Source organism: Hydra vulgaris, chromosome 13, assembly GCF_038396675.1.
Source record: "Hydra vulgaris chromosome 13, alternate assembly HydraT2T_AEP".
In the NCBI taxonomy this organism is placed as follows: Eukaryota; Metazoa; Cnidaria; class Hydrozoa; order Anthoathecata; family Hydridae; genus Hydra; species Hydra vulgaris.
Window position 1 is genome coordinate 43,798,061 of NC_088932.1, and position 24,440 is coordinate 43,822,500.

The 24,440-nt window shown below is 26.9% G+C and overlaps 2 protein-coding genes across 2 annotated transcripts in view; both read right to left on the bottom strand.

Annotated features, from left to right (window-relative positions):
- Positions 1-2,913: 2,913 nt before the first annotated feature.
- Positions 2,914-3,639, bottom strand: LOC136089911 (uncharacterized). The gene has a single exon (XM_065816010.1). The coding sequence runs from the start codon at positions 3,637-3,639 to the stop codon at positions 2,914-2,916; it is 726 nt and encodes a 241-aa protein (XP_065672082.1).
- Positions 3,640-14,431: 10,792 nt separating this feature from the next.
- The window catches only part of LOC136089417 (uncharacterized), a 103,429-nt gene continuing 93,420 nt past the window's right edge, over positions 14,432-24,440 (bottom strand). Inside the window, exons 6-9 of the mRNA XM_065815399.1 lie at positions 22,767-22,950; positions 20,159-20,252; positions 18,710-18,759; positions 14,432-14,841 (exon numbers count right to left, since the gene is read on the bottom strand). Of these exons, the coding sequence (XP_065671471.1) occupies positions 14,663-14,841; positions 18,710-18,759; positions 20,159-20,252; positions 22,767-22,950 (507 nt within the window). The 3' untranslated portion in view covers positions 14,432-14,662. The remainder of the gene's footprint in view (positions 14,842-18,709; positions 18,760-20,158; positions 20,253-22,766; positions 22,951-24,440) is intronic.

Sequence of the window (24,440 nt, forward strand, 5' to 3'; positions counted from 1 at the left end):
TTACAATAGGCTATGATTGGCTCCGCGGTCCTCTAGATGGCGGCTGATATAACTGATTTTGCAAAGTGCCTTCAATGTTAATTGTATTTTAAGAAAAAATTGTTTTATGAATGGGTTTTTTTATATATGTATATTTTTGTTAAACATTTAATTACATATCATGTAAATAAATTTGTTTTTAAAAAAAGGTAAACACTTGCTTAAATATACCATTTACAACTGTTATATAAGGTTTTAACATCTGTTTTATAATCTTTTCAGCTCAATATGCTGGGTGAATAAAAAATCAACTCCTTTTACACAGCGCTTTTAGACTAATTGTTCACCTTTATATGAATGCATTTATCGACTTTGCTCAATTTTGTATTTACGTTAAGTGTAACAACTACTTTAAAAATATTGAGTAAAAGCAATTGCGTTCTTGAATAAAAAAATTTCTTTTCATACAAGTTGACAAGTTATATATTAATAAGTTATATTAACGTACAAGTTAAGGCATAATTTTTGTGAATATTTTTAAGTTTCACTCATCATTCTTAGATAAATAAAGAACAGTTTAAAAAAAATTAGAAACTACTCAGTTAAAAGTAAAATTAAGAGAAAGAAAAGGGAAAATATATTCCGGATATTTTACCTATACAATTTTCCGCAATTTTAAAATAAGACTTGGATAACGATAACATAACGATTTTGTTGTAATTTGCGCATATAATGTTTGAACGTTGCGAATTAAACTTAACTGTATTCTGTATTTTTAATGAAGTTTAATGAAGGCTAACTGTATCTTTAATGAAGCTTACAATTTAGTTGAACTAGGAAGCCAAGAAATAATAAATGTAAGCAGAACTAGAAAAACATTAATAAATTTATAATCGTCAGAGAAAACAAATAAAAGTTAAATTGTTATTAATAACTCATTTACTAATATTTTTTTTTATTTTTTTAATTACTAAATAAGACTTGAATGATCTATGCATGTAATTCAAGTCATATTTTAAAAAACGATTTTGCTGTGATTTGCGCATTTAATGTTCAAACGTTCCGGAACAAATGGTTAACTGTATTTTTAATGAAGCTAACAGTTTTGTCTAATTAAGAAGCCAAGAAAAAAAAAAGTCAGCACAACTCAAAAAGTAAGTTTCGGAAAATGTGTCTGCGCAGACACTTTAACGGAAACGAAAAATTTAAATTATCTGAATCAATTGTCTGAAGTTAGTTTTGCATAGTTTAATTATGCAAAAATAATTTCAGACATTTGGAAAAACTCATAAAAAGTAGATAATTATGATAGTATCTACATTTTACAAGTTTTTCATTACTTATCTGTTTTTTTTTGGTTCGAGCTACATATAATCACTCGATATAAACTTTTTCGATAGAATCAAGAAATCGTGTATTTTCGTCATTTAAAATGTTTAAAATGGAAAACATCAAAATTTCTAATTATTTGACAAATCTTGATCGAGAGAAGCGTTCTGGCACTTGTTTAGCATGTAACAAACTGTTTAATGGTCGAAGGAACGCCTTGCAGCGCATAAAAGATCAACATGTCCAAACGCAAGTGTCGATGAAAAAAAGATTGTTTTCTAAGCATAATTATGAATCTTTACATCTAATCAATGGTTCTCAGCAACTTCCGTCTACGTCTGATTCACCGACGCAGCGTGTACATCCACCAATTAATGAAGAGCTCAAAAATGTTTTTGACACAAAGCTTGCATGTTTCTTTTACCGTACGGGTATATCATTTTGTTAAGTCGAATCGGAGGCCTTTAAGGATTTCGTTAAGTCGCTTAATCCATTGTACGCATCTGTCATCCTGAATGCTAAAGCCTTATCAGGATCTCTGCTCGACAATCAATACAAAATATGTTCTACTTCTGTAAATGAAGTTTTGAATTCTGAAACAAACTTAACACTGATGTCTGACGGCTAAACGAACATAAAAGGCGATCACATAGTGAATTTTTGTATTAAAGCGCCCGATCAGGAGTCTTTTTATATCTCGATAAATACATTCGGAATCATTTAAAATTCATCTGCAGTTGACGCAATCTCACAAGTTATTGAGAAGATTGGCTCACAAAAGTTTATCAGTTTCATTAGCGACAAAGCTCCTGTAATGAAATCAGCGTGAAGGATCATCGAGGAGAAATATCCGCACATCTTGGATGGCGAATACAGAGCTCATGTAGTCAACTTGCTAGTGAAGGACATAGTTTCTACAACTGAGGCCACAAAAACAGCCAAAGATGCAGAAAAAAGTATCAAATATGTGAAAATTTATCACATTGTAAAAGCATTGATTGATGAAAGAAGAATTGCAGCAAATATTTCTTTTTCATTGTCCATGCCTGTATCTACACAATGGTTTAGTTATTATAAATCAATGAGCAGTTTCCAGCTATCAACATACGTTCTTATTAAGTTGGTAGACGAAGAAAGTACATTACTAAAGGAAGATCAGCAAAAGAATACATTTGCTGATGTTATAACGTTAATAAAATCTAACTCATTTTAGGATTGTCTCTCTAAACTTGTCAAAAGCATTGAGTTTCTTTCTAACGTGATCGGAAGGCTAGAAAGTGATGAAGCTCCATTGTCTCTCGTGTATGATTACTTTAGTCAAATGTACAATTCATATATGGACGATAAAGACATACAACAGAAAGTGCAATCTCGCCTCAGTTTTCTCTTTACACCAGGTTTTGGAATTGCTCTCATACTAACGGACAAAAATGCTGCAGAAGGTTTATATTTGAATGAAGATAAAACCGATTTTATCACTGCTATAACGGGAGATGCGGAAGTTATCGGACAAAATAAAAACGTCAATAACTTATTTATAAATAAAAAAACAAACTACTATTATATTTTTTTTAAATAAAGCATTTATCTTTTAATAAAAATATATTAATTTTTATATGAAAAAACACCACAATCTGCAATTGATCTCAGTTTTGCTCTGACGCCGTTCATATGCGACTGTAAAAAGTTTAAATTAATTTCTTGTAGCTTTAGTTTAATGCGATCAATCAAAATTTGCTCTGTTGAAGCTTGCCAATCTCCATCGTAAACCTTCTGTGCCAAATATCCCCAAAAATTTTCAATTGGTCGTGATTGAGGCACATTTGGGGGATTGGATTTATTATCAACGTAATAGACATATTGGTGCATCCAATTTAGAGTTTCTTTAGAATAATGAGAACTTGCTAAATCTGGCCAAAATAAATAGTTAAAGTCTCCACGATACTTGTGAATAAATGGAAGAAGTCGTTTTTCTAAACATTCATTAATATAGATTGATGAATTGATCGCTACAGCCTTGGAAGTGCGAAACAATGGCTTGCATATACCACGGTCAGATATGGCTATCCACATGAATAATTTTTTTGGAAATTTCTCTTTTCCTATAAAACGAACACTTTCTGGGCATGTCTTTTTGTTGTTTGTGTAGTATCCAGAAATTCCAGGAATGTTGTCCCCTGCAAAACAAAAGTATTTTTCGTCAGCGATGACTAGAAACGATTTTGTGTTATAGATTTGGTTAACTAGTTTCCTGCTTCTTTTCTTTGTCTTTATTTGTTGTTCTATAGTGTATTTTGGAGTCTTTTCACGTTTTCTGTATTTAATATTCATTTTTTTTAACTGACAACCAATTCTCGATTGATTTACACCGAATTTAATACCTATTTTTCTCTGACGGACCCCTTTTCGATTGTTGATAAATCTCGTTAATTCGACTTTATTTTCTCTAGTCCAGGATGTCGGACGACCAGGGTGCTTTCTATCAGAAAACGATTAAACAGTTTCAAGTCTTTTTAGGTTATCATATATTGTACTTCGAGGAAATCCTTCCTTTTCAAAATGATTTACGATTATTTTTTTTTATACTTGGTTTATTTACAAAAAACATTTTTAGTCGCTTTCGAAAAGATTCTCGTTCAGCTGCATTTAACCTCATTTTAAATAATTGTATTTTAAATAATAAAGTTTATATTTTTTAGAACGCTTTTGCTTACGCATAAAACCAGAAAAACTAATTATTATGCTCAAATAATGAAATTAGGATTTGTCCGATAACTTCCGCATCACACGTTAGTTGAATTTGCTAAAAAGATCAAACCTGAAGTTGTTGACACTGCTGAGGATGAATTAAAATAATAAATAAAACACGAATAAAAAAAAATGGATAAAAATAATAAAGAAACAAAAAGAGTCGGATTAAAAGTTAAAGATTCAGAAGTTTTTGTAAAACTAGTGCGAGAACATTTTAATGAAATGTTTGAAAAACATCTAAAAGATATTCTGAACATAATTACTGGAAATATTAAGCTAACAAACGATAGAATTAATGATTTAGCAATAGAAATGACATCAATTAAAGATACGTGTAAAAGACTTCAAAAAGATAATCAAACGATAAAAACAGAACTTGAAATAACTAAAGAAGCACTTAAACAACACAAAAAAGAAACAGGTTGATTTTGAAAATAGTTTAAATTTTACTTAAGAATTACAGGAAAATAAAATCAAAGAAATGACGAAACAAATTAGATTCAAAGCAGTTAGTGCAGATGATGAAAAAAATAAACTAAGGCAGCTTGAGGACAGGCAACGCAGAAATAACTTGCGACTTGAAGGTCGTCCGGAAAACGAAGATGAAAGTTGGGAAGAATCGGAAGTAAAAGTTTTAAAACTATTTGAAAATAATCTTAATTTAAAAGGAATTGTCATAGAACGTGCTCATTAAAAGGGAAAAGCTGATCCAAAAAAACACCGAGCAATTGTGATGAAGTTACTAAGCTATAAAAATAAAGTTAAAATTCTTAAAAATGCGAGAAAATTGAAAGGAACTGGGCTGTATATCAATAAACACTACTCGTTTGATACTTCAATTTTGGGGAAGAAATTCCTTGAGGAAATTAAGAAGCAAAGAACGAATGGTATGTACTCTGTAGTTGTTTATGACAAACTTATTGTAAGGGATTTTAAAAAAGCAAATAAAAACGCTTAGTTGTATTTTTGTATTTGCAAAAATGTTTTTTGTTTCTATATATATATCTATATATCTATATATATATATATATATATATATATATATATATATATATATATATATATATATATATATATATATATATATATATATATATATATATATTTTTTAATTTGTTTATTTGCATAATTATTTATTTGAATATTTATTATAAATATCAAAATGAAAGCTGAAGAAACCGCTTCACAAAACAAGGAATCTGAACCTTTTCAAGTAACTAAAAATATATTATTAAACAATTGTTCAGACGCCTTTATTATAATTCAAATATTTCAACTCTTACTGATGACCTAGGTCTTGTTGAATTATTAATACTACATTTGAATATTAGGAGTATTCGAAAAAATTTTGAGAAATTAAAACAATTTTTATTTAGCACCAAACTTTATTATCTAATTATTTGCCTTGCAGAAACATGGTGTTGGGATAAGGAGGTTGAAAATGACTCTAATTTTCATCTTGATATTTTTAAGGTTGTCCATCATTTTAGAGGCTCTGTAAGACTAGACGGAGGAGTAAGCGTATTGGTTTTGTGGTTTATCCTCCTCCGGCTAATTGCCATATAGAGGCCATATTACCAAGGACCGTTAAGACAAGTTCGGCTCCAAAAGGAGTGTCATACCCCGCTCTACCAAGAGTAAAGTGATTTTAGGAAGAACGAAGATATATTAGAGTGAAAGATTGAAGTAGACAGGATTGCACGCGGTGTTAGAAGGTGCAACTAAAATTTGATCGCGAATTAATTTTTATTAATACGGAATAATAAGGAGTAAGCGTATTTGCGCATAACTCGTTAACTTTTAAATTACGCATGGACCTTTGTTTGGTGACTAATGATTGTGAATCTATAACGATTGAGGTTACATATAAACTCCACAAAAATGTAATTCAGAATGTTATATATAGGCTACCTTCTGGCAATATAAAAATGTTTCTGAAACAATTTAAAAGTTTAATTACAAACAAAGACATTTGTGGAAACATTGTGGAAAATGCACATTCTTTGTGGGAGATTTTAATTTGAACGTACGGGAATATGACGCAAATAGAAACGTTAGAAGTTTCTACAATATTGTATATCAAAGTAGTTTTATTCCAACTATTAATAAACCTACAAGAATCACAAAAGATAGCTCCACTTTAATAGATCAAATTATAACTAACAATTTCTCTACCATAAAAATAAAACTGGAATACCTGTAACAAACATTTCAGATCATTTTACGGTTTTTATAATATCAACAAAACAAAAATCAATCAAATTTCCGAAAAAGTAAAAATTACTAAACGAATAATTAATGACGCTTCAATCGTTTATTTTAAAAGCCTTTTATCTTCCACAGATTGGGGACCGGTCCTGAAAACTGCAAATGTTAATATTGCTTATAACAGTTTTAATCAGATATTTCAAATCAACTATAATGAAGCATTTCCAAAAGTTATAAAACTTATTAAAAAAATATTTCAAAATCGTGGATAACACCGGGTATCATAAAATCATCAAAAAAAAACAAAAAACAACGCCTCTATGAAAAATTTATTTTTTAAAATATTAACTAGTAAATAAAAAAAAAAAATTCTTTTTTCAAATCCATGCTTTATGCAAGCAGAATTCTATTGGGCCTAGAAATTCTTTTTTTGTTATCTTTTGTAGAAGGAACAATTACTGTTACTTTTTTAAATTTTTTTTCTAATAATTCAGTGTTCTTATGGGGAAATACAAATTAAATTTTTGTTAACTTAATTAACTTTTTTTGGTCAAATTTTTCCATTTCCTTGTATTGTCATCGAAAATGATTAAGTGTGCAAAATTTGAGCAAAATTGGTTGAGAAAAAAGCTTTCAAAAATTGATTTCAAATTTTGTGGCACACAAACATATATATATAGAAAGTAACCTTATATAAAGCATGGAAAAAGTATTGTTTTTATCCGGAATTAGGTGTTTATGTCCTAATTCCGGATGCGTATAAAATACAGAAAAACACTTACACAAATAATACTAACATTAAAATAATTATTTTAATCCATTAAATAAATGAAATCGTTTAATAAAAAAAGAGTATATATTATTTTATACATATTCGTTACAAATAAATTCCATGGTTGGACAATAATCAAAGACACATTCAATGGATGACCAATTTGAACACTGCTCACACGCAAGCCATTGGTTATCTAAGTTATTTGTCCAATTAATTTCGCAAGAATAACATAGAAGGTCATCAGATACTAAAATGTTATTTGAAGCTTGAGGGAAATGAGGGTCTTCTAATTGATTCTTTGTCTTTATACCTTTTTTACCTGGTAATTTAGACGACTGACTTTGTCTCAACTTTTTTTCTTCTTCTCTTTTCTGTGCATTTTTCGCTTTTTGAGTAGCAGTGTAAATCTGTTTTTTTTCTCTAGTAAATTTCTTTACAGCTTGTTCGTCTAATTTTTGTTTTTTTGATGCTTGTTCAGCTTTTTCGTAAGCTATGGCATCCGCCGAAGTCATATTATAATTACCTGGTCGCTTTATTCTCTCACTTTTTTGAACTCTTTTATTTTGAGTTGGTGTCAATTGATCTCGAAGCATATTTAACACTGATTTGTTTATATCTTTACCCACTTGTTGAACAGCATTATTCAAAGTAGCAAAGCTTTTAAGCAAAAATTTACGATATTTCATTCTTGACGGTGTGTTAGGTGTATTGGTTACATTTCCCATTACTAATGAACTAGATACTGTTGAAGAATCAAATAAATTTTCAATATTGTTGTTTTCGACAGCTTGAAACACAGCACCAATGGAGGTTTTTTTAGAAGAAATTTGCGAACGATCGCGTGAAAATATAACAGTATTTTTGAAACCACTCCGTGCATTTTCAGGTTTAAACCCACAATTTTGGATGAGATCCTTAACTCTAAGCTTATATGTGAAGCATGGCCATCAAGTATTAGATCTTTAAATCCTGAAAGTTTGTTTGCGTCAGGCAAAAAAACTGTTTTAAACCACGACAAAACATGTTTGGATTCCATCCAGCCTGAACTACTACTGTTATAATAAACATTCTGGGCACCGCCTTTGCACCAGTCTTTCATAACAAGTTTGCTTTATAAATTATTTGATGAGGTAAATAATTACCAAATGCGTCACAACAAGTCAAGATTGTCGTCATTTGCTTTTCATTCGATGGTGCTAGCTTTTTAGGGTTTTTTGTTCCTTTTCGACAAATAACTTTGACTTTGCCTTGATCAAATTGCAAACCAGACTCATTACAGTTAAATATATGAAACGGCTTATCGCCTAAATTATATTCATTATATGCTACTGCTTATTGCTCAAACCAATTGTCAATTAAAGCTGGTTGTGTGGCCACAGCTCTAATAGTTTGCATACCGCTTACTTTTCTTGGGCAAATTTCTTTACGCTATTTATTCATGAAACTGGAGTACCATTTTCTAGTCGGTTTGCCGTCTTTGAATAGACTACGTTGGTTTGATTCTTTTAAATATTTTCAACAACAATAAACACGTCTTTTCTATTCAAGCCGAAGCCTATATCACTCGTAAATTTTAATAAATCAAAAATAATAGTTTCAGTTATGTTGCTCATCTTTCTTGGCGCTCCTTGATTATTAGATGATCCTTTTGTTCTGTCAAAAAGTGTATATTTTGCCACATCATAACACTTAGCAGCTTGTACGTACGGCATTTTTTTTTTCCAGTAATAGCTTGAATAGCTAGCTGGATTCGACTCTCTCGATCTTTTTTTTGTTAAAAATTATCCATATTCTTTAATACAATAATACAATTAACACAAATGCGTTAACTTTATGGATGCTAAAAAAATTAGCTCTATCTGGATTAGTGTCAATTATTTTTTCCACGGTGGTTATTTTATTTTTTATTACTTTCATGAACATAATATATTATACTATTGCATGAAAGTGATAAAAAATAAAATACCCAAATGTAATTAACGGTATCGGGGACTCAAAAGTGTGTTTGTTTATTGCTGCTGGCTAATTTGTTTATTATTTTTTTTAGGTACATAAAATCATAATTACTTCTATCCGGAATTAGGTGTCTTTTTTTTTTGGCTAGTAGCAAATTTGTTTTTAATTTTTTTCAACTATTTCAAAAGTTAATTTAATTTTTTTTTTGGCTAAAATAATCAGCACAAAATTCTGCGCAAAATAGTCTTTTTACTTTTTTAATTTTTTTGTTGCAAGTGAAAGTTATTTTTTTCCTTTTTTTTTGTTTTTTTAGTTATGAGAGATTTCAAATTGAAATCTTTCATGCATTAGTTTAGATAGTTTTTTTTTTATATTTTTTGATTTGTCTGGTAAAGACGTTTATTAATTAAAAAAAATTATTCATAAATTCATTGTATTAAGGGAGTTATGAAACTTTTTACTAAAACCATCCGGAATTAGGTTACATCCGGAATTAGGGGTTTTTACAGTGCTAACCAGTTAATAAAATTTAAAAACAATTCACAAAAAGCATGGCGTTTAATAAATGACGTCATTGGTAAAAAAAGTATAAATTGTAACAGTCTTCCGAAAAAAACTCATCATAAATAACTACGAAATTGTTAATAAATCTTTAATTGCTCAATTGTTTAATCATGCATCTGTTAAATCAGGCGTAAATTTAGCATCAAAAATTAAACCTAATAAATCTGATTTTAAATCATACCTAACCACTAATAATACCATAATGGAAATTAATATATTAACTGAAAAAGAATTATTAAATGCTACCTCTAATTTAAAACCAAACAAAGGTCTAGGCATTGACGATGTTTGCAGTAATGTAATAATATTATCAATTTCTTATTTAGAATCTCCGCTCATGCATATTTTTACTTTGTCTCTTGAGCAAGGAATCTTTCCCGATAAATTTAAACTTGCAAGGGTGGTACCAGTCTTTAAATCTGGAGATGATACCAGCATTTCCAATTACAGACCAATCTCAATACTACCATGCCTTTCAAAACTATTAGAATACATTATGTATCATAGACTATTTATCTTTCTAGAAAATAACAATACTCTTTATAACAAACATTTAGGATTTTAAAAAAGTCACTCCACAGATCAAGCAATTATTCATCTTGTTCAAAATATTTTTCAGGCATTTGATGAAAATAAATATACGCTAGAAGTATTTATTGATCTTAACAAAGCGTTTTACACTTTTGATCATTATATTCTATTAAATCAACTAGAAAATTACGGGATTAAGCACTCAAATCTTAAAAGGCTTTAAAGCTATTTGTCAAATAGGAAACAATACATTTCATTTAGCTGCGGAAAAACTGATAATATGAATATAAAATGTGGTGTTCCACAAGGGTCAATTTTAGGATCACTCTTATTTTTAATTTAAATTAATGATTTAAGCAAATCTCATAAGTTACAAGATACTATTTTGTTTCCGTATGATATAAATTTGTTTCACGCTTGTCACGATATTAAAATGTTGTTTAATTCAGTTAACATGGAACTCATAAAACTCATAGAATGACTTAGTGCAAATAAATTAAAAATTAATTTAGATAAAGCAAAGCATTCTTTTTTCCATCGCTTTCATAAACGCGATAAAATCCCTTTACAACTTCCAAAACTTTATATTGGCAGTCAATTTAGAAAAAGAGAACAATCATTAAAATTTTTGGAGTACTCTTTGACAAAAACGTTACTTGGACAAATCATATACATTATCTTGAATGTAAAATCTCAAGAAATATTGGCCTACTTTATAAAGCAAGGCCATTTTTAAATCAAACTAATTTAAAATTGTTATATTTCTCCTTTGTTCATAGTTATCTGAATTACGCAAACATAACTTGGTGTAGCACAAATCAAAACAAAATTAAAAAACTTTTTAATAAACAAAAACATGCAATGAGAATAATATCTAATATAGGTCGTTTTACTCACTCCAAAGAACTATTTATAAAGCTGAATATACTTGATGTCTACCAAATGAATATTTTTCATTTTACAATTTTCATGTATAAAGTTAATAAAAGAACAATACTAAACATTTTTAATTCGTTATTCAAAATAAATAAACATAGATACTTAACCAGATACTCAAAGAATACCTATATTCAGCCCAAAAGTTTTTATGCCGCAACTGAATTTTCATTATCCATTAGAGGACCAAAAGTATTGAATAAAATCCTATCTTATAAACTTAAAACTCTTGACGAATTTAAAGTAAAATTGAAGCAAATGCTCCTAGTTAGTGATGGAATGCTTGACTTTTTCGGGTGACTCAGATAAGGTTTTTTGATTTAGTTTAAAGTTTATCCTTGTCAACCCTTTTATGAATTTGGTTGAAGCATGCTTAAATACATATAAATATATATTTTTTTTAATTGGAAAGATTCAATTTCTTCTCAATTCTGTGTTTTATTTATAATTTTAGTATTTAATATTAACTCAAAGAAAAAAAAAAAAAAAAAATTGGTAAAAACCTTTTTATTTATTTTTTTATTTTATTGCAAGTTTTACTTTGTGCAAATTTATATTAATCTTTATATACTTATCTATTTAATATTTATTTCTAAGAATTTGTTATTTTACTTTTTATTGATTATTTTATTACTTTAAAAGTAATTGTTTTTTAATTTTTAAATTCAAAAAAAAAAAAAAAAATTCTGTATGACCCTGTAACTTTTTGTTATTGTTTTATCTTGTTAAAAATAAAGTCTTATTTTACATATATTGGTAACATTTAAATACTCTATACGAAATTATTTTCTTTTTACGGAATCAATCTCGGGGCTTGGCGATAAGACAAATTGTGTCTTCTTTTTGCCCCGGCCATCTGTATATTGGAAATATTGGTTGTATTTATATTTTTATACGGCAAAAAATGGAGAGAGAGAGAAAAAAAAAATTGATTGCTTTTATATAAGAACTGGCTGCGCTGCCTGAGAGAAGGAAGGAATCAATATTCAAGATGAACGCGCGAAAGTATCGTAACATTATCGGTCGCGATAAATATCCTGCTCATTACGAAATTGCTAAGCCTATTAACGAAATGATCTGCTCATTGGCTACAGCAGAAAGAGCTTGGTTGACCTTTCGATTTATTCACTCGCCACTAAGAAATCTTCTTACAAATGAGAGAGTTGAAAAGCTGGTTTTCCTGTAAACCAATAGCGTGCTGATGGACACAAATGACAAGACTGATTACATTCTTGAAGAAGGTGCAATTCTCAATGAAATTGAATGTCTAGAAATCACCGAATAGGCGCCAGCAATAATTTTTATAATAACTGTAAGAATCTTTGAAAACTCCTATTGTTCCTAATCACTGAATTTATAATAAAGTTAAAATATTACTTAAAATATTTTTCAAGTTTAAAACTTTTTTTGTTGATTTCGAAAAAATGTCTGCAAAGCAGTTAATTTTGTCGGCGCAGACAGTCCGAATCCTATAAAAAAAGTATTAATAAATTTATATTTCATTAGAGAAAACAAATAAAAATTAAATTGTTATTAATAATTTATTTACTAAAAACCCGTTTTAAGGGTTGCCTACTGCTGGTATAGAAATAATAATCCATTCATACTGACAATAAAACACGTTTTGTTTTAAAGGCATTTAAAATAAAACGTGTTGTCGTCATTAGTTTTTATTACATAAACTCAATATTAAAGCTTACTTTTTGCGTAAATAGTTAATATGAAATTAAACGTATTTTATCGTCGTTAGTTTAAAATTCTATATTAAATTCTATAAAAATTCTATTATAAACTCTATAATAAAGTTAGCAAAAAACATGTTGATGTTGTTTTATTATAACACAAGCATTTATATTGGCTAAACAAGATCACAGTATTGTTTTATTGTTGTTTTTTTACAACTTTTAACTTTAACAATTAATACCCCGTTCATGCTAACAATAAAACACGTTTCATTTAAAAAGCGTTTATGAAAGCGATGGAAAAAAGAATACTTTGCTTCATCTAAATTAATTTTTAATTTATTTGCACTAAGTCATTCTGTGAGTTTTGATGAGTTACATGTTAACTAAATTAAACAACATTTTAATATCGTGACAAGCGTGAAACAAATTTATATCATACGCAAACAAAATAGTGTCTTGTAACTTATGAGATTTGCTTAAATCATTAATTTAAATTAAAAATAAGAGTGATCCTAAAGTTGACCCTTGTGGAACACCACATTTTATATTCATATTATCAGTTTTTCCGCAGCTAAATGAAATGTATTGTTTCCTATTTGACAATCCAATTATCATTTGAAAAAGCTGTACAAAACAACAAAAAAGAATACTGTAACGTTGAATTGTCAATATAAAATACTCGTGTTAATATTAGGCAACCTCGCCATATTGCTTTATTGCTGTTTTATACAGTTTATACCTCTGAAAATATAAAACTTGTTTAAAATAATAAGCGTTTTATACTCTGTATAAATGGGGTATTTATTCGTTTTTAAAATAAAACGTGTTTTATCGTCAGAAAAAACGGGGTTAAACACTTAACTTTGTCAAAAACTAGCTATTTTTGTATGATGATTTTATAACTTTAGTTTAAATGACACAAATACCCTTGGTTTATCAGAAAATTATATTTTATTATTTAAAGGACATTCAGTTTGAGATTATTTAACAAAGTTTTAGCTTGCAACCGCTACGATCGGTATTTAAAAGAAAAACCTAAAAAAATTGGAAGAATAACTAAGAAAAAACTCATTGATAAAAAGTTGCACAATAATATTTCAATATGTTTATATACAATAAAGAAGTACAGAATCAATAAAATATGAATGTTTTGAAAACATTTGCATTATATCTAATAACTTAACATCAACTCATGACAAAACTTATTTAAACATTAGTAAAACGGAAAAATAAATTTAAAAAGGTTTGAAAATTAGGCTAAATGGGTAATCCAACCCTGCATTTAAAAAGTACGTGAAATAAATAAAGAAAAACTTGAAATGCTGTTGCTAGATATTCTTCATGTTTTAACACCACTTTAACATTAAGGAGTAACGCATTTTTATAAATTAATTTAATTCTAGTTTCATGACTGATGTTCTCTTACAAAATTTTTAAGATATAACAAATCAATACTGTAAGCAACTCATAATAATTACATAATGTATTCTTACAAACTTTGTTATTTATCACTTTAACTTTATACTTTAATAAATTTTTAAGCTAAGGTCACAAAATTTATAGAAAATTTATTTAATTAGAAAATGAAAGTACTTTTTACTACTAAAAATGTTGAATATATGCAGTTTATAAAATATAAAATATTTAAGCTAAAACAGGCATTTTCTATCTATTTAAGGAACAAAATGCTACTAACTTGTACTTGAAGTAAAAAGACTTTATTTATAAATATGAATGAAATTTATCTTTGTAAAATATATGCATATACATTTCGTAATCATATTCGAGTCGTAAATTTTTATATCAAAAGTTTATTACTGTAAAGCGGTTAATGCACTTATACTTTTATGTACGGAATGATACATTTTTAACTAAAGTTGACAAATAAAAATAGAGTTTCTCATGTTGAATACTAGATGCAGATACTCACAGAACCACTTCCGTTATGTCAATTTTCACTAATAAATGGCTTGCATGCTTTTATTTTAGAACATCTTTCTTTAGTTATAATTAAAGGCTTTCTGTTATTCAGGTTCATCTCAATAACATTACTTCTATGCGTGCGTCCATATATAACTTGGTTGCTAGAATCGTATCCAATTATATTCAACAATTGAATTGAATAAACTAAAAAATTTTCAAAATAATACTATAGATGTTGGTAAAGTATAAGCAAAAAATTAGGCAAAAAATAAAAAATAAAGTAAAATCTAATAACAAAACAAAACTTTTATTTTTAGTATTTGAGGTTTTTGTTCTTGTTTATAATAAACAAATTGATACTTTAAGCTCGTTGTTTAATTATATTGCTGAAATTTTTATTGAGATTTTCTTTCTTCTTCAATAGAAGCTGTTTAAATTATTAGCGATTTATTTTGAAGTCCTTTTTCAATCTTTTCTCCACATAAAAAACAACCCATGAACAGTGTTTTTATATTAGCTTGACTTGATATCGTTGTTTCGTATTTAAAAAATAGTTGTTTTTTTATAACAAAAATTTTTTTATTATCTCATAGTACTTAAGGATAGAATTTATTGATTTTTTTGTTTACTAATTAAAAACAACAGCTAAAATCTACTTGATCGCAACCTTCATCAAATATAATGTCCGACTTGTATTTTGCTAATAAAAGTATAGTTAGTATTAATTTCAAAAAAATGTCTGCAAAGCAGTAAATTTTGTTGGCGTAGACAGTCCGAATCCTATAAAAAAAGAATTAATAAATTTATATTTCATTAGAGAAAACCAATAAAAATTAAATTGTTATTAATAATTTAGCCAAACGCCTAGTAAAAATTGTATTTGTTACACAGTTACGGCTCGCCCATGAACTACAATATGAAAAATGTTTAGACCCGTTGTCCGCTCTTTGTCAAAAATAATTTTTCTGCCTTATTAGGTTCATAAATTGCTCTGCAAGAGAAAAAATTCAGGTTTATTGTTCTTGTACGAAATCTAACACTTCTACATTAATAATGTTCGGTTCTGCTCTTTTTGAAATATTTTCGCTACTTAATTATCTTCTGGAAAAAAAGGCGCTCTCTTTATTCTCGTTTTTTCAAACAGTTTTTTTCTTCAACTTTCTTATCAGGATTTTTCAACTTTCGAATAAAGTTTTTCAAGAAAAGTTAATCATTTAATTATATAAAAAATATGTTGGAATTTTACACACACTTTACTCTGAATGTTGTCTTTAATACTTGTTGAAGGTTGCCTTTGATACAAGTCAAAGGTTGTCTTTAATACTAGTTAAAGGTTGTCTTTGATACAAGTTGAAGGTTGTCTTTGATACTAGTTGAAGTTTGTCTTTAATAGTAATTGAAAGTTGTCTTTGATACTGGTTGTAATTTTCTTTGATATTAGCCAAGTGTTTTCTTTAATACTAGTGAAGAGTTGTCTTTGATAACTGTCGAAAGTTGTTTTTAATAACAGTCGAAGGTTGCCTTTGATACTAGTTGAAGGTTGTCTTTAATAGTAATTGAAAGTTGCCGTTAATACTGGTTGAAATTTTCTTTGAAACTACTTAAAATTTGTCAATGATAGTAGTTGAGAATTGTCTTCGATAATCGCTAAAATTTGTCTTTAACGTTTGTGTAAAGCTTTTTTTATACAAGTTGAAAGCTGTCATTAATACTAGGACAGAATTGATCAAACTGTATTTTTAAAGCAAAGTCTATAGATTGAAAAAAAGAATGTTTTGCAATATGTTTTGTCGAGTGATAATTGTGAGTCAATAAGTGGACTTTAAATTAAAGAATAAATCGTTCCTTGAAATTTTAGAAATATTTTATTTTTGGATAAGTTACAGTTACGTCAAAGTGTTTAAAAATCTGCGTACAATGACTTGATTTTACATAAACATTAATCCACTCTTAACTTTTTAAAAATTTTATTTTGTCATAGATTTATGAATATAGTGCTTATAAATTCTGAGTAGGTTTCAATCCTATTATTATACATAAAAATGTTTTAGCAAATGTTTTGCCAACATATTTAAAATTTTCTTGTTTCAATTTAAAGCTAATTGTTTTTCCAGAAAAGGCCAAATTTGATTCTTAAAATTTGTAAGGCTAAATTAGTCCTCAACACTGTCAAGGTAGTAAGCCATTTTTCCGTTCAACTGAATTAAATGCACTTTTATGAGGTGCATTTGTGGCAACTATTAAAGAATACAAAAGAAATTGAGAAAATTATGAACAGCAATAGTTTTGGATATTTGTTTTCATCTGGTCCTCCATCAATAAACAAGTTAACCACTTCAACAAAGTTAGGTTTTTTTGTTGGATTACATTGACAGTTCACTGTTTGTAATTGGATTTCATATCCAAACTAGTATAATGTCTTGAAGTAGAAGTAGTTTACTTCAAATGTCTTGCTGATCTTATCGCATCATAAGTTAGACCCAGGGGCGTCGCCTTGGAGGGGGTAGGAGGGGGAGTCTCCCCCTCCCAGAATCTAAAAAATAGAAAAGTTGGGAACTTCGTTGCTACGAGTTGGGGCAGTTGGGAAATCGGTGATAAAATCAAAAAATATTTTCTAGTTAAATAAAATCAAAATTTTTGCGAAAATCCATCAAAGATCTAATTCTTTTTTGACTTGGACAAATAAACTTTACGTTTATTAAACGGCTTAAGGCTGTATTCCACAGCTTAAGTTTTTTTTCGCGCTTCTTTTTTTTTGTTATCAAAAATGGCAGCTGCAAGTTTATGTTTGACTAAAAGCAGTTATTCATTTTTTTTCATACTTTCTACTTTGAAACGTGAATATTTATTTCCATGAATTGATTTTAACATTTATGTCTTTGTATAAAAGATATGATAGCATTTAAAATTATATGATTCATTTTTTAATATAGTAATTTTATATAAAGCTTTTATCAGAAAGTATAAGAAAATAAATGCTAAACTCTGATATGAACGTTTTGTGCCTGTTATTACTTCCAATTATCATTATACTAAAGTAGGATCAGAATTAGGTTTGTAGGAGTAATATGCCTAATAAGAATATATAATAGGATTATTAGTCTTATTCTACTATGGTAAGACTCTTATATCTTAACACATTTATTAAGAGTGATAACTTTTATAAACATTAAATCATTTAAAAATTACGGTATATTATAGCAACGCGTTTGTTTTCCAGCAATAACTATTAAAAGCAAATGTTATATATTATAATGTTGCGTATGCAAAGCAGTATTTGATAATGACTATAAAACCAGTCATGAAAGATCCGTTCATGGTGGTTTGGTAGACCTGTATATGTATACCCCTGGATAGACCTGAATAGCAAATAATAAATAGCAAGAAGCTCACTCATTTATTCCAAACCTTAAACTAAATCTTAAATTAAAAGTAAATTTATGTCGTAGAGCAATGAAAAAAAATCATGATCAGGTAATCTTACTTCACATTCCAAAAACATAATTAAGAAAGCTTTTAGATTAGCTTTTGAGCAACCAATAGCACTTTAGCATTCTCATCTTGACACACTAAAGCAGTTTCTGCTGGTCCAAACAAGAAAGCAAATTCCTTCAAGTTATCAACAAAAACAAAACAAATTTCTGTATTAGAATGATTTTTATTAAGCTAATGAGCTGCCTTGATAAGTCATACAGAAAACAAAAATATTTCATTTAATAACTGTTATTTTATATCTTATTTTCATCATTTATTTTTTTTTTTGTTATTTTTATTATCGTCATAACTAATCTTATTATTTCTATTTTAATTATTTCTACTTTTATTAATAATATTGTTGCTGCCTTAAAAAAAAAAATTTAAGAAAGTTTTTATTCTTCTGTTGGAAATTCCATGTCTGTGGATTTTTAATTTATAATATTATCAATACCCGTATTTAATATATATTACAGTTTTTTTTTTTAATTTTCAATGTATGTAAAAGCAATTGTTACAAAATTAAATTAAAAAAAATAAATCAACACAAATATCAACATAGCGTTAACCTTTTAAAAAATATTTAATGAAATCATACATGTAATTATCCCTGTTGAGAGTTCACGTTGATAGCAAGGACTTGGCTGTCTAATAAAAACAAACTTTAAATTAAAAATTATGTATGAATAGTAGATATTTTGAACCATGTTTTATTTGTTCATAAGGAAATGCCAAATCAAAGTATTCACACCAAAAAAAAGTTGAATCTAATGCATAAAACTAAAATTATTTATTTTTATAAACTTTTTGTTTACTCTCTTACAATTTTATACAATTCTTACTATTATAGCATTATTTATATTAAATCAAACTTAAATTTATCTGTTTATTTAATTTTTTCTAATATTTAAATAATATGATATTTAGAAAATAAAAAGCAAATATAAATTACTTTTTTATTTTTATTATATCTTAGTTAAGAAAAAAAAATTACTCCTCTTATCAAAATTATAATAAACTGGCTATAGTTATATAGCCATTTTAGTGACTAGTCAAATTTTTCAAATGACCCAACATTGCTATTTAAAATGAAGTTATAAAAAAAAAACTCTTTTTTAAATCGTAAAAAGCGTATTTTCTATTGGGTATATAAGGTACTCAGGTAGACCTAATAATTTTATCAAAACACCATACATTGGTTATAGTTAAAATAAATAAGCTTCTTGCGTGCTCCTTTACTGATATTGCTTTTATGGTGTAGTTTGCATCAATCTGTCGAACTTTGACGTAAAATCATTTTAACATTTGCACCACTACTGCAAAAAGAGGTTCATGTGAACCCAGAAAATTTACGCATAATATTTTTTAATTAATTAGTACTTGCCAAGACACAAAACAAAAAATAAGAAACCCTTTCAAAAATATGTATTTAACTATAGAAACTCTTTTGTTAATGCTAAGATAAAGAACATATAAGATTACCTTTATAAATTACAGGTTGAAAATAAAACCAACATAATGCCAACAGGAAATTATAAGGTATGGTCAAACACCCATTGTGCAAAGGTTAGGGTTGTGGCTAAAAACCGCAAAATTTGTGGTTCAATGCAAGCTTGTTTTGAAGTGAAACTGGTATTGAAGGAGGTCTGAACTTTCTGGATAAATGAGTAATTGTTAAAAAAACTAAACTGTGCGAGACACAAAAGGAATAAAAATAGGGGTTGAGCTAAAATCATTTTTTTGAGTATGTAAAATAACCATGTTACTATAAAACTTTGGTTTGTAAAATAGAAAATGAAAAAAAAAAAACTTATAAAAATATTTAGTTTTTGATTTCTAATTCTCTAACTTATTAAAAAAATAAAATAAAAAAGAGTAAGAGAAAAAGAAAGGAAGAATATTTTAAATTTTATTTTAATTTTAGTTTATTAATTTTCAAGCATAAACACTTTACAAATTTATTTGTAACTTTTATGGATTATTTGTTAAACTCTTTGTATTTATTATAATAAAAAATAGAAGTTAAAAAAAAAAGCATAAACTGTACCTTTTATGCATATTTGTGCACACAAACTGATATGTTTCAGTCTGTAAATATGCTTGGTTTGGTTGGTTAGAAGACAATATTGGATTCATTTTGACTGCAAAGTAAATAAATAAAACTCTTAGATTCTATTTTTTTTCAGACATTACATCAAATAAAACTTTTAGTTAAATAATTCAATTATCTAGACAATGGCATCTAGCAATGTATACACAACTGTAAATGTAAAACATTTATAATTATTTTATAATAATTTTTTTAACATTTCATTACTTTTAACACTTCATTATTTTTATAGTTTGATAGTTGATGCAGAAATACAGAAAAGCATTTGATAACGATTTTGATAATTTTGATTAAAAATAAAAATTAAAATAAACTACTATACCAAAATACTTTAAAAAATACTATACTAAATACAACAGTTAACGTTTTTTTATCATAAAATTTTATAAAAATATCCATTCTTTTGAAAAAATATGTATATGCATTTGTTTTAAAAAAAAAAAAAAAATTTGTAAAAGATATATTAAAAGGTCGGTTTAGCTTGTTTGAAAATAAGCTAATTTTTTTCTCTCTACCAACACCATCAACATGTAATTCACATGTAATGTAATTTTCAGTTTTATAACTTTATTTTATTAGCTTTAGGTTGTTAGTAAATCAATAACTTATTTTTTATCTAATAATAATTTAATCTACTAATTTTATAAAAACAGTTTGGTGCAAAAAAATTGTCACTTAAAGTAACTTAACTACATCAAAAATTTTTTGAAGGTTGACTTAAAGTATTATTAAGCCCCTTTTAATAAAATTGCTCATATAGTAAATATAAAAACCAGGTATAGTATATATAAAAACCAGGTAATTTTTCTACTTTTTTACTTTTTAAAAAATGCATCAAAAGACTTACAAGATTAGCCAGTAAAATTTATACTTACACCATTATATGACAATCTTTGAAAGTTTAAAGTTTAGTTTATAACACTGTGTAACCTAATTTTTTGTTTCCAGTTCTAAGTTTTAAAAATATTTATTGCTCAGCACAAACTTAATTTTTATAAACTCAACGCTAAAATGGTTATTATTGCGACAAAATAAATACAATTTAAGTACTTGTTTATCTAGATTGAAAAAAAATGCTTACATGATAAAAAAGGGTTAAAAACTGGTTTAAAGAAACAAATGGTTTAAAAATTTTTATTTTCTAGGTTTACAACTGTACTGCAAAACAATTTCTTTAATCAATTTCTTTAAGAGTTTTTCAAAAGAACTCTCAAATGTAGCCCCTTTCATGCTTTTGTTATACTGTTCATATTTTGTTAACAGAGTTCATAGTCTCTTCTAACTTTGTATAAGTGCTCACCTAGTTAGATTAATAAAATCATAAAGTGTGATATTAAATTTCTAAACCGACGTGTTGTTATCGTCACATTTTATGATTATACATTTTATGATTATACTGATCTACGGTCTGATAAAGAACATGACCTTAACTTGTTTCTCAGGCAACTTTGAAAAAAAAATCCTGATTGTACGTAAAGTTTCTGACTCCATATCCAGAGCAGTAATAAATTTAAAAGTATGATAATGCCGACCGCAAAGGCAAAGTTATTGCTAGACATCACCTAATTGTTTAAGGCATAGCAGGTTAGCTAAACAAACTTCTTACCAACGAACAAAAAACAACTAACCAAAAATGTGTTTTAGTTTGTCTTTTTGTAATCCTTGAAATGCAATAAAAGCCAAGTTATGTAAATATTTGTTTTGTGTTCTTAATCTGACTTTATTTTTAAAGACCAAAACTGCAATCAACTTAAATTAAAAAGCTGATTTTTCCCCCTTTATAAGGTTTTTTAATAAACCTTCAAAAAGCTTGATTTGCAGATTAGTTTCCTGAAAACTTAAGTGTTCACTGAATTTTGATTTATACTAATTGATTTACTGACAATTGATTGTTTTTCTACAAAATAGTTTATATAATTATTTGGACTAAAAAAATTGTCAGAATTAAACAACCAAAAATAGGTATATACAACAAAATAACAAAATTTTTTGGCGGAAAATGTACAATATAACAATACGCATGCATACATATGTCTGCTACCAAGGTTGTAAAAGAACAAGCCAAGCGGAACGCTTGGGTTAAGCAATGCATATAACGTTTGCCTACAACCCAAAGAAAAAATTATTATCAAACAACTTGTTTTACAAACTGGGACGCGTCTAGCGTCCGAGAAATACATAAAATAGAGTTGCATATGGTAGTTGGGTAGATAAGAGTTGCGTAGTGGTTCTCGACGATATTCGGTCTAGAAAGAGAGTTAGAGTTAGGGGAGTCGCATAGTGGTGCTCAATGATCATATTTTACTATTTATTTATATGTATATGTTTTAATAATATTATATGCAGGGAAACGATATCAAGTTCAGACTAGAGTTTGTATATATATTTAAATCCAAGTTACCTAATAAAAGGTCGAACCATTCCGGCTCTTTGACATCACTGATAATTATATATATATATATATATAAATTTATATATATATATATATATATATACATATATATATATATATATATACATATATATATATATATATAAAATATACCTGGTGTTCTTTCTATGATAGGCATATTGAAATTTAGTTGATTAAATTTAAATACTGGGTCTCCATAACAATAGCTCCATTTAGAATAACCTTCCATTGATCCATTAATTCTACCATGCAGATTTTTTACATTAACAAAGATAGCTGAAAACCATGCAGGTAAATCTTTAGAAAGTTTAGGAATCTTAAAACAATGTTCTTTTGTGTTATTGAAACATTTTATACTCTTTATATACAATTATTTAAGTTTTCAAAACCCTAGGTGTTAACACCTAAAATTTTTATATACTACTCTATATACAAATTCCTATTATTTTAAGATAATAACCCTATATATAAAAACCTAATTTTTTTAAATGCTAATATTTTTTAAGATAAAGTTTTAATACTAACCCTATTTAGAATTAATGTTTAAGAAAATGAGATTGAACAACAAATTAATGTGAAAAACAAGTAAAAAAATAAGAAAAAATTGTACTACAAGTTTTACAATGTATATTGAAAAACGATGCATGATTTAAGAACAGTGAAAATAAACAGATATATTATCAAATTAAAACTAGATAAATAGTAAAAAAATATACGCCAATGCAAATCAATTATTATATTACTAATAACAAAAAATATAAGTTTTACTCATATATTTTATTTACTAATTCATAAAAACGTAGAATAACACGCAACCAAAAATAATATAAATAAAAGTACAAACATAGTTGCATTACATACAAATTTGAATGTATCTTTTAAGGGTACAAAATTAACAGAAGACAACATGACATGTACATTAAACTGCTGCAAAACTAGCAATGCAATAAACAAGATTTAAGGAATGCAGAAATGCAAGAAAGACAGTCCACACATATAATGAAGTTGAGGTATTTTAATTAAAAATGACAAACTGAAAGACAATGGCTTTACCAGTGTTAAAGTAAAACGAAATTTTTTGTTTTTTTTTGCTGTTATGCATTACCTTAAAACCTTGAAACTTTAAAGTGCAGGGGAAACAAATTCATACTTATTCGAGCATTTCTATGGAATGAATTTTTTCAAAAAATTAATAAAAATAACATTCTTCAAAACATATCTTTTGAACAATTCAAAATAGTATGTAAACGTTTCTTATAAGGAAAAAATTTCGATCTAAAATAATTATTTTAAAATTTGATTATAAAATAATAAAAAAATATATAAACTGAATAGGGGTTCATCTACTCTTTTTTTTTGTGTGAAAAAGTCATAACTTTTTTTTTGATCTTCTGACTTTTATTTTTCATTTAAATATTTTGTTATTGAAAACTTACGCTATTTTAATATCTTATTATAAGTTTTATAATATCTTTGTAGAAATGTGTATTTATATATATATACATATGTGTTTATGTATGTGTATATATATATATATATATATATATATATATATATATATATATATATATATATATATATATATATGTATATATATATATATATATATATATATATATATATATATATATATATGTGTATGTATATATATATATATATATGTATGTGTGTATATATGTATATATACATATATATATATATATATATATATATATATATATATATATATATATATATATATATATATATATATATATATATATATATATATATATATATATACTTTTATGTTTAAAGTTTTTAAAT

Coding starts and splice junctions, on each gene's coding strand:
- LOC136089911 (XM_065816010.1), bottom strand. CDS start 3,639: ATGAATATTAAATACAGAAAACGTGAAAAGACTCCAAAATACACTATA.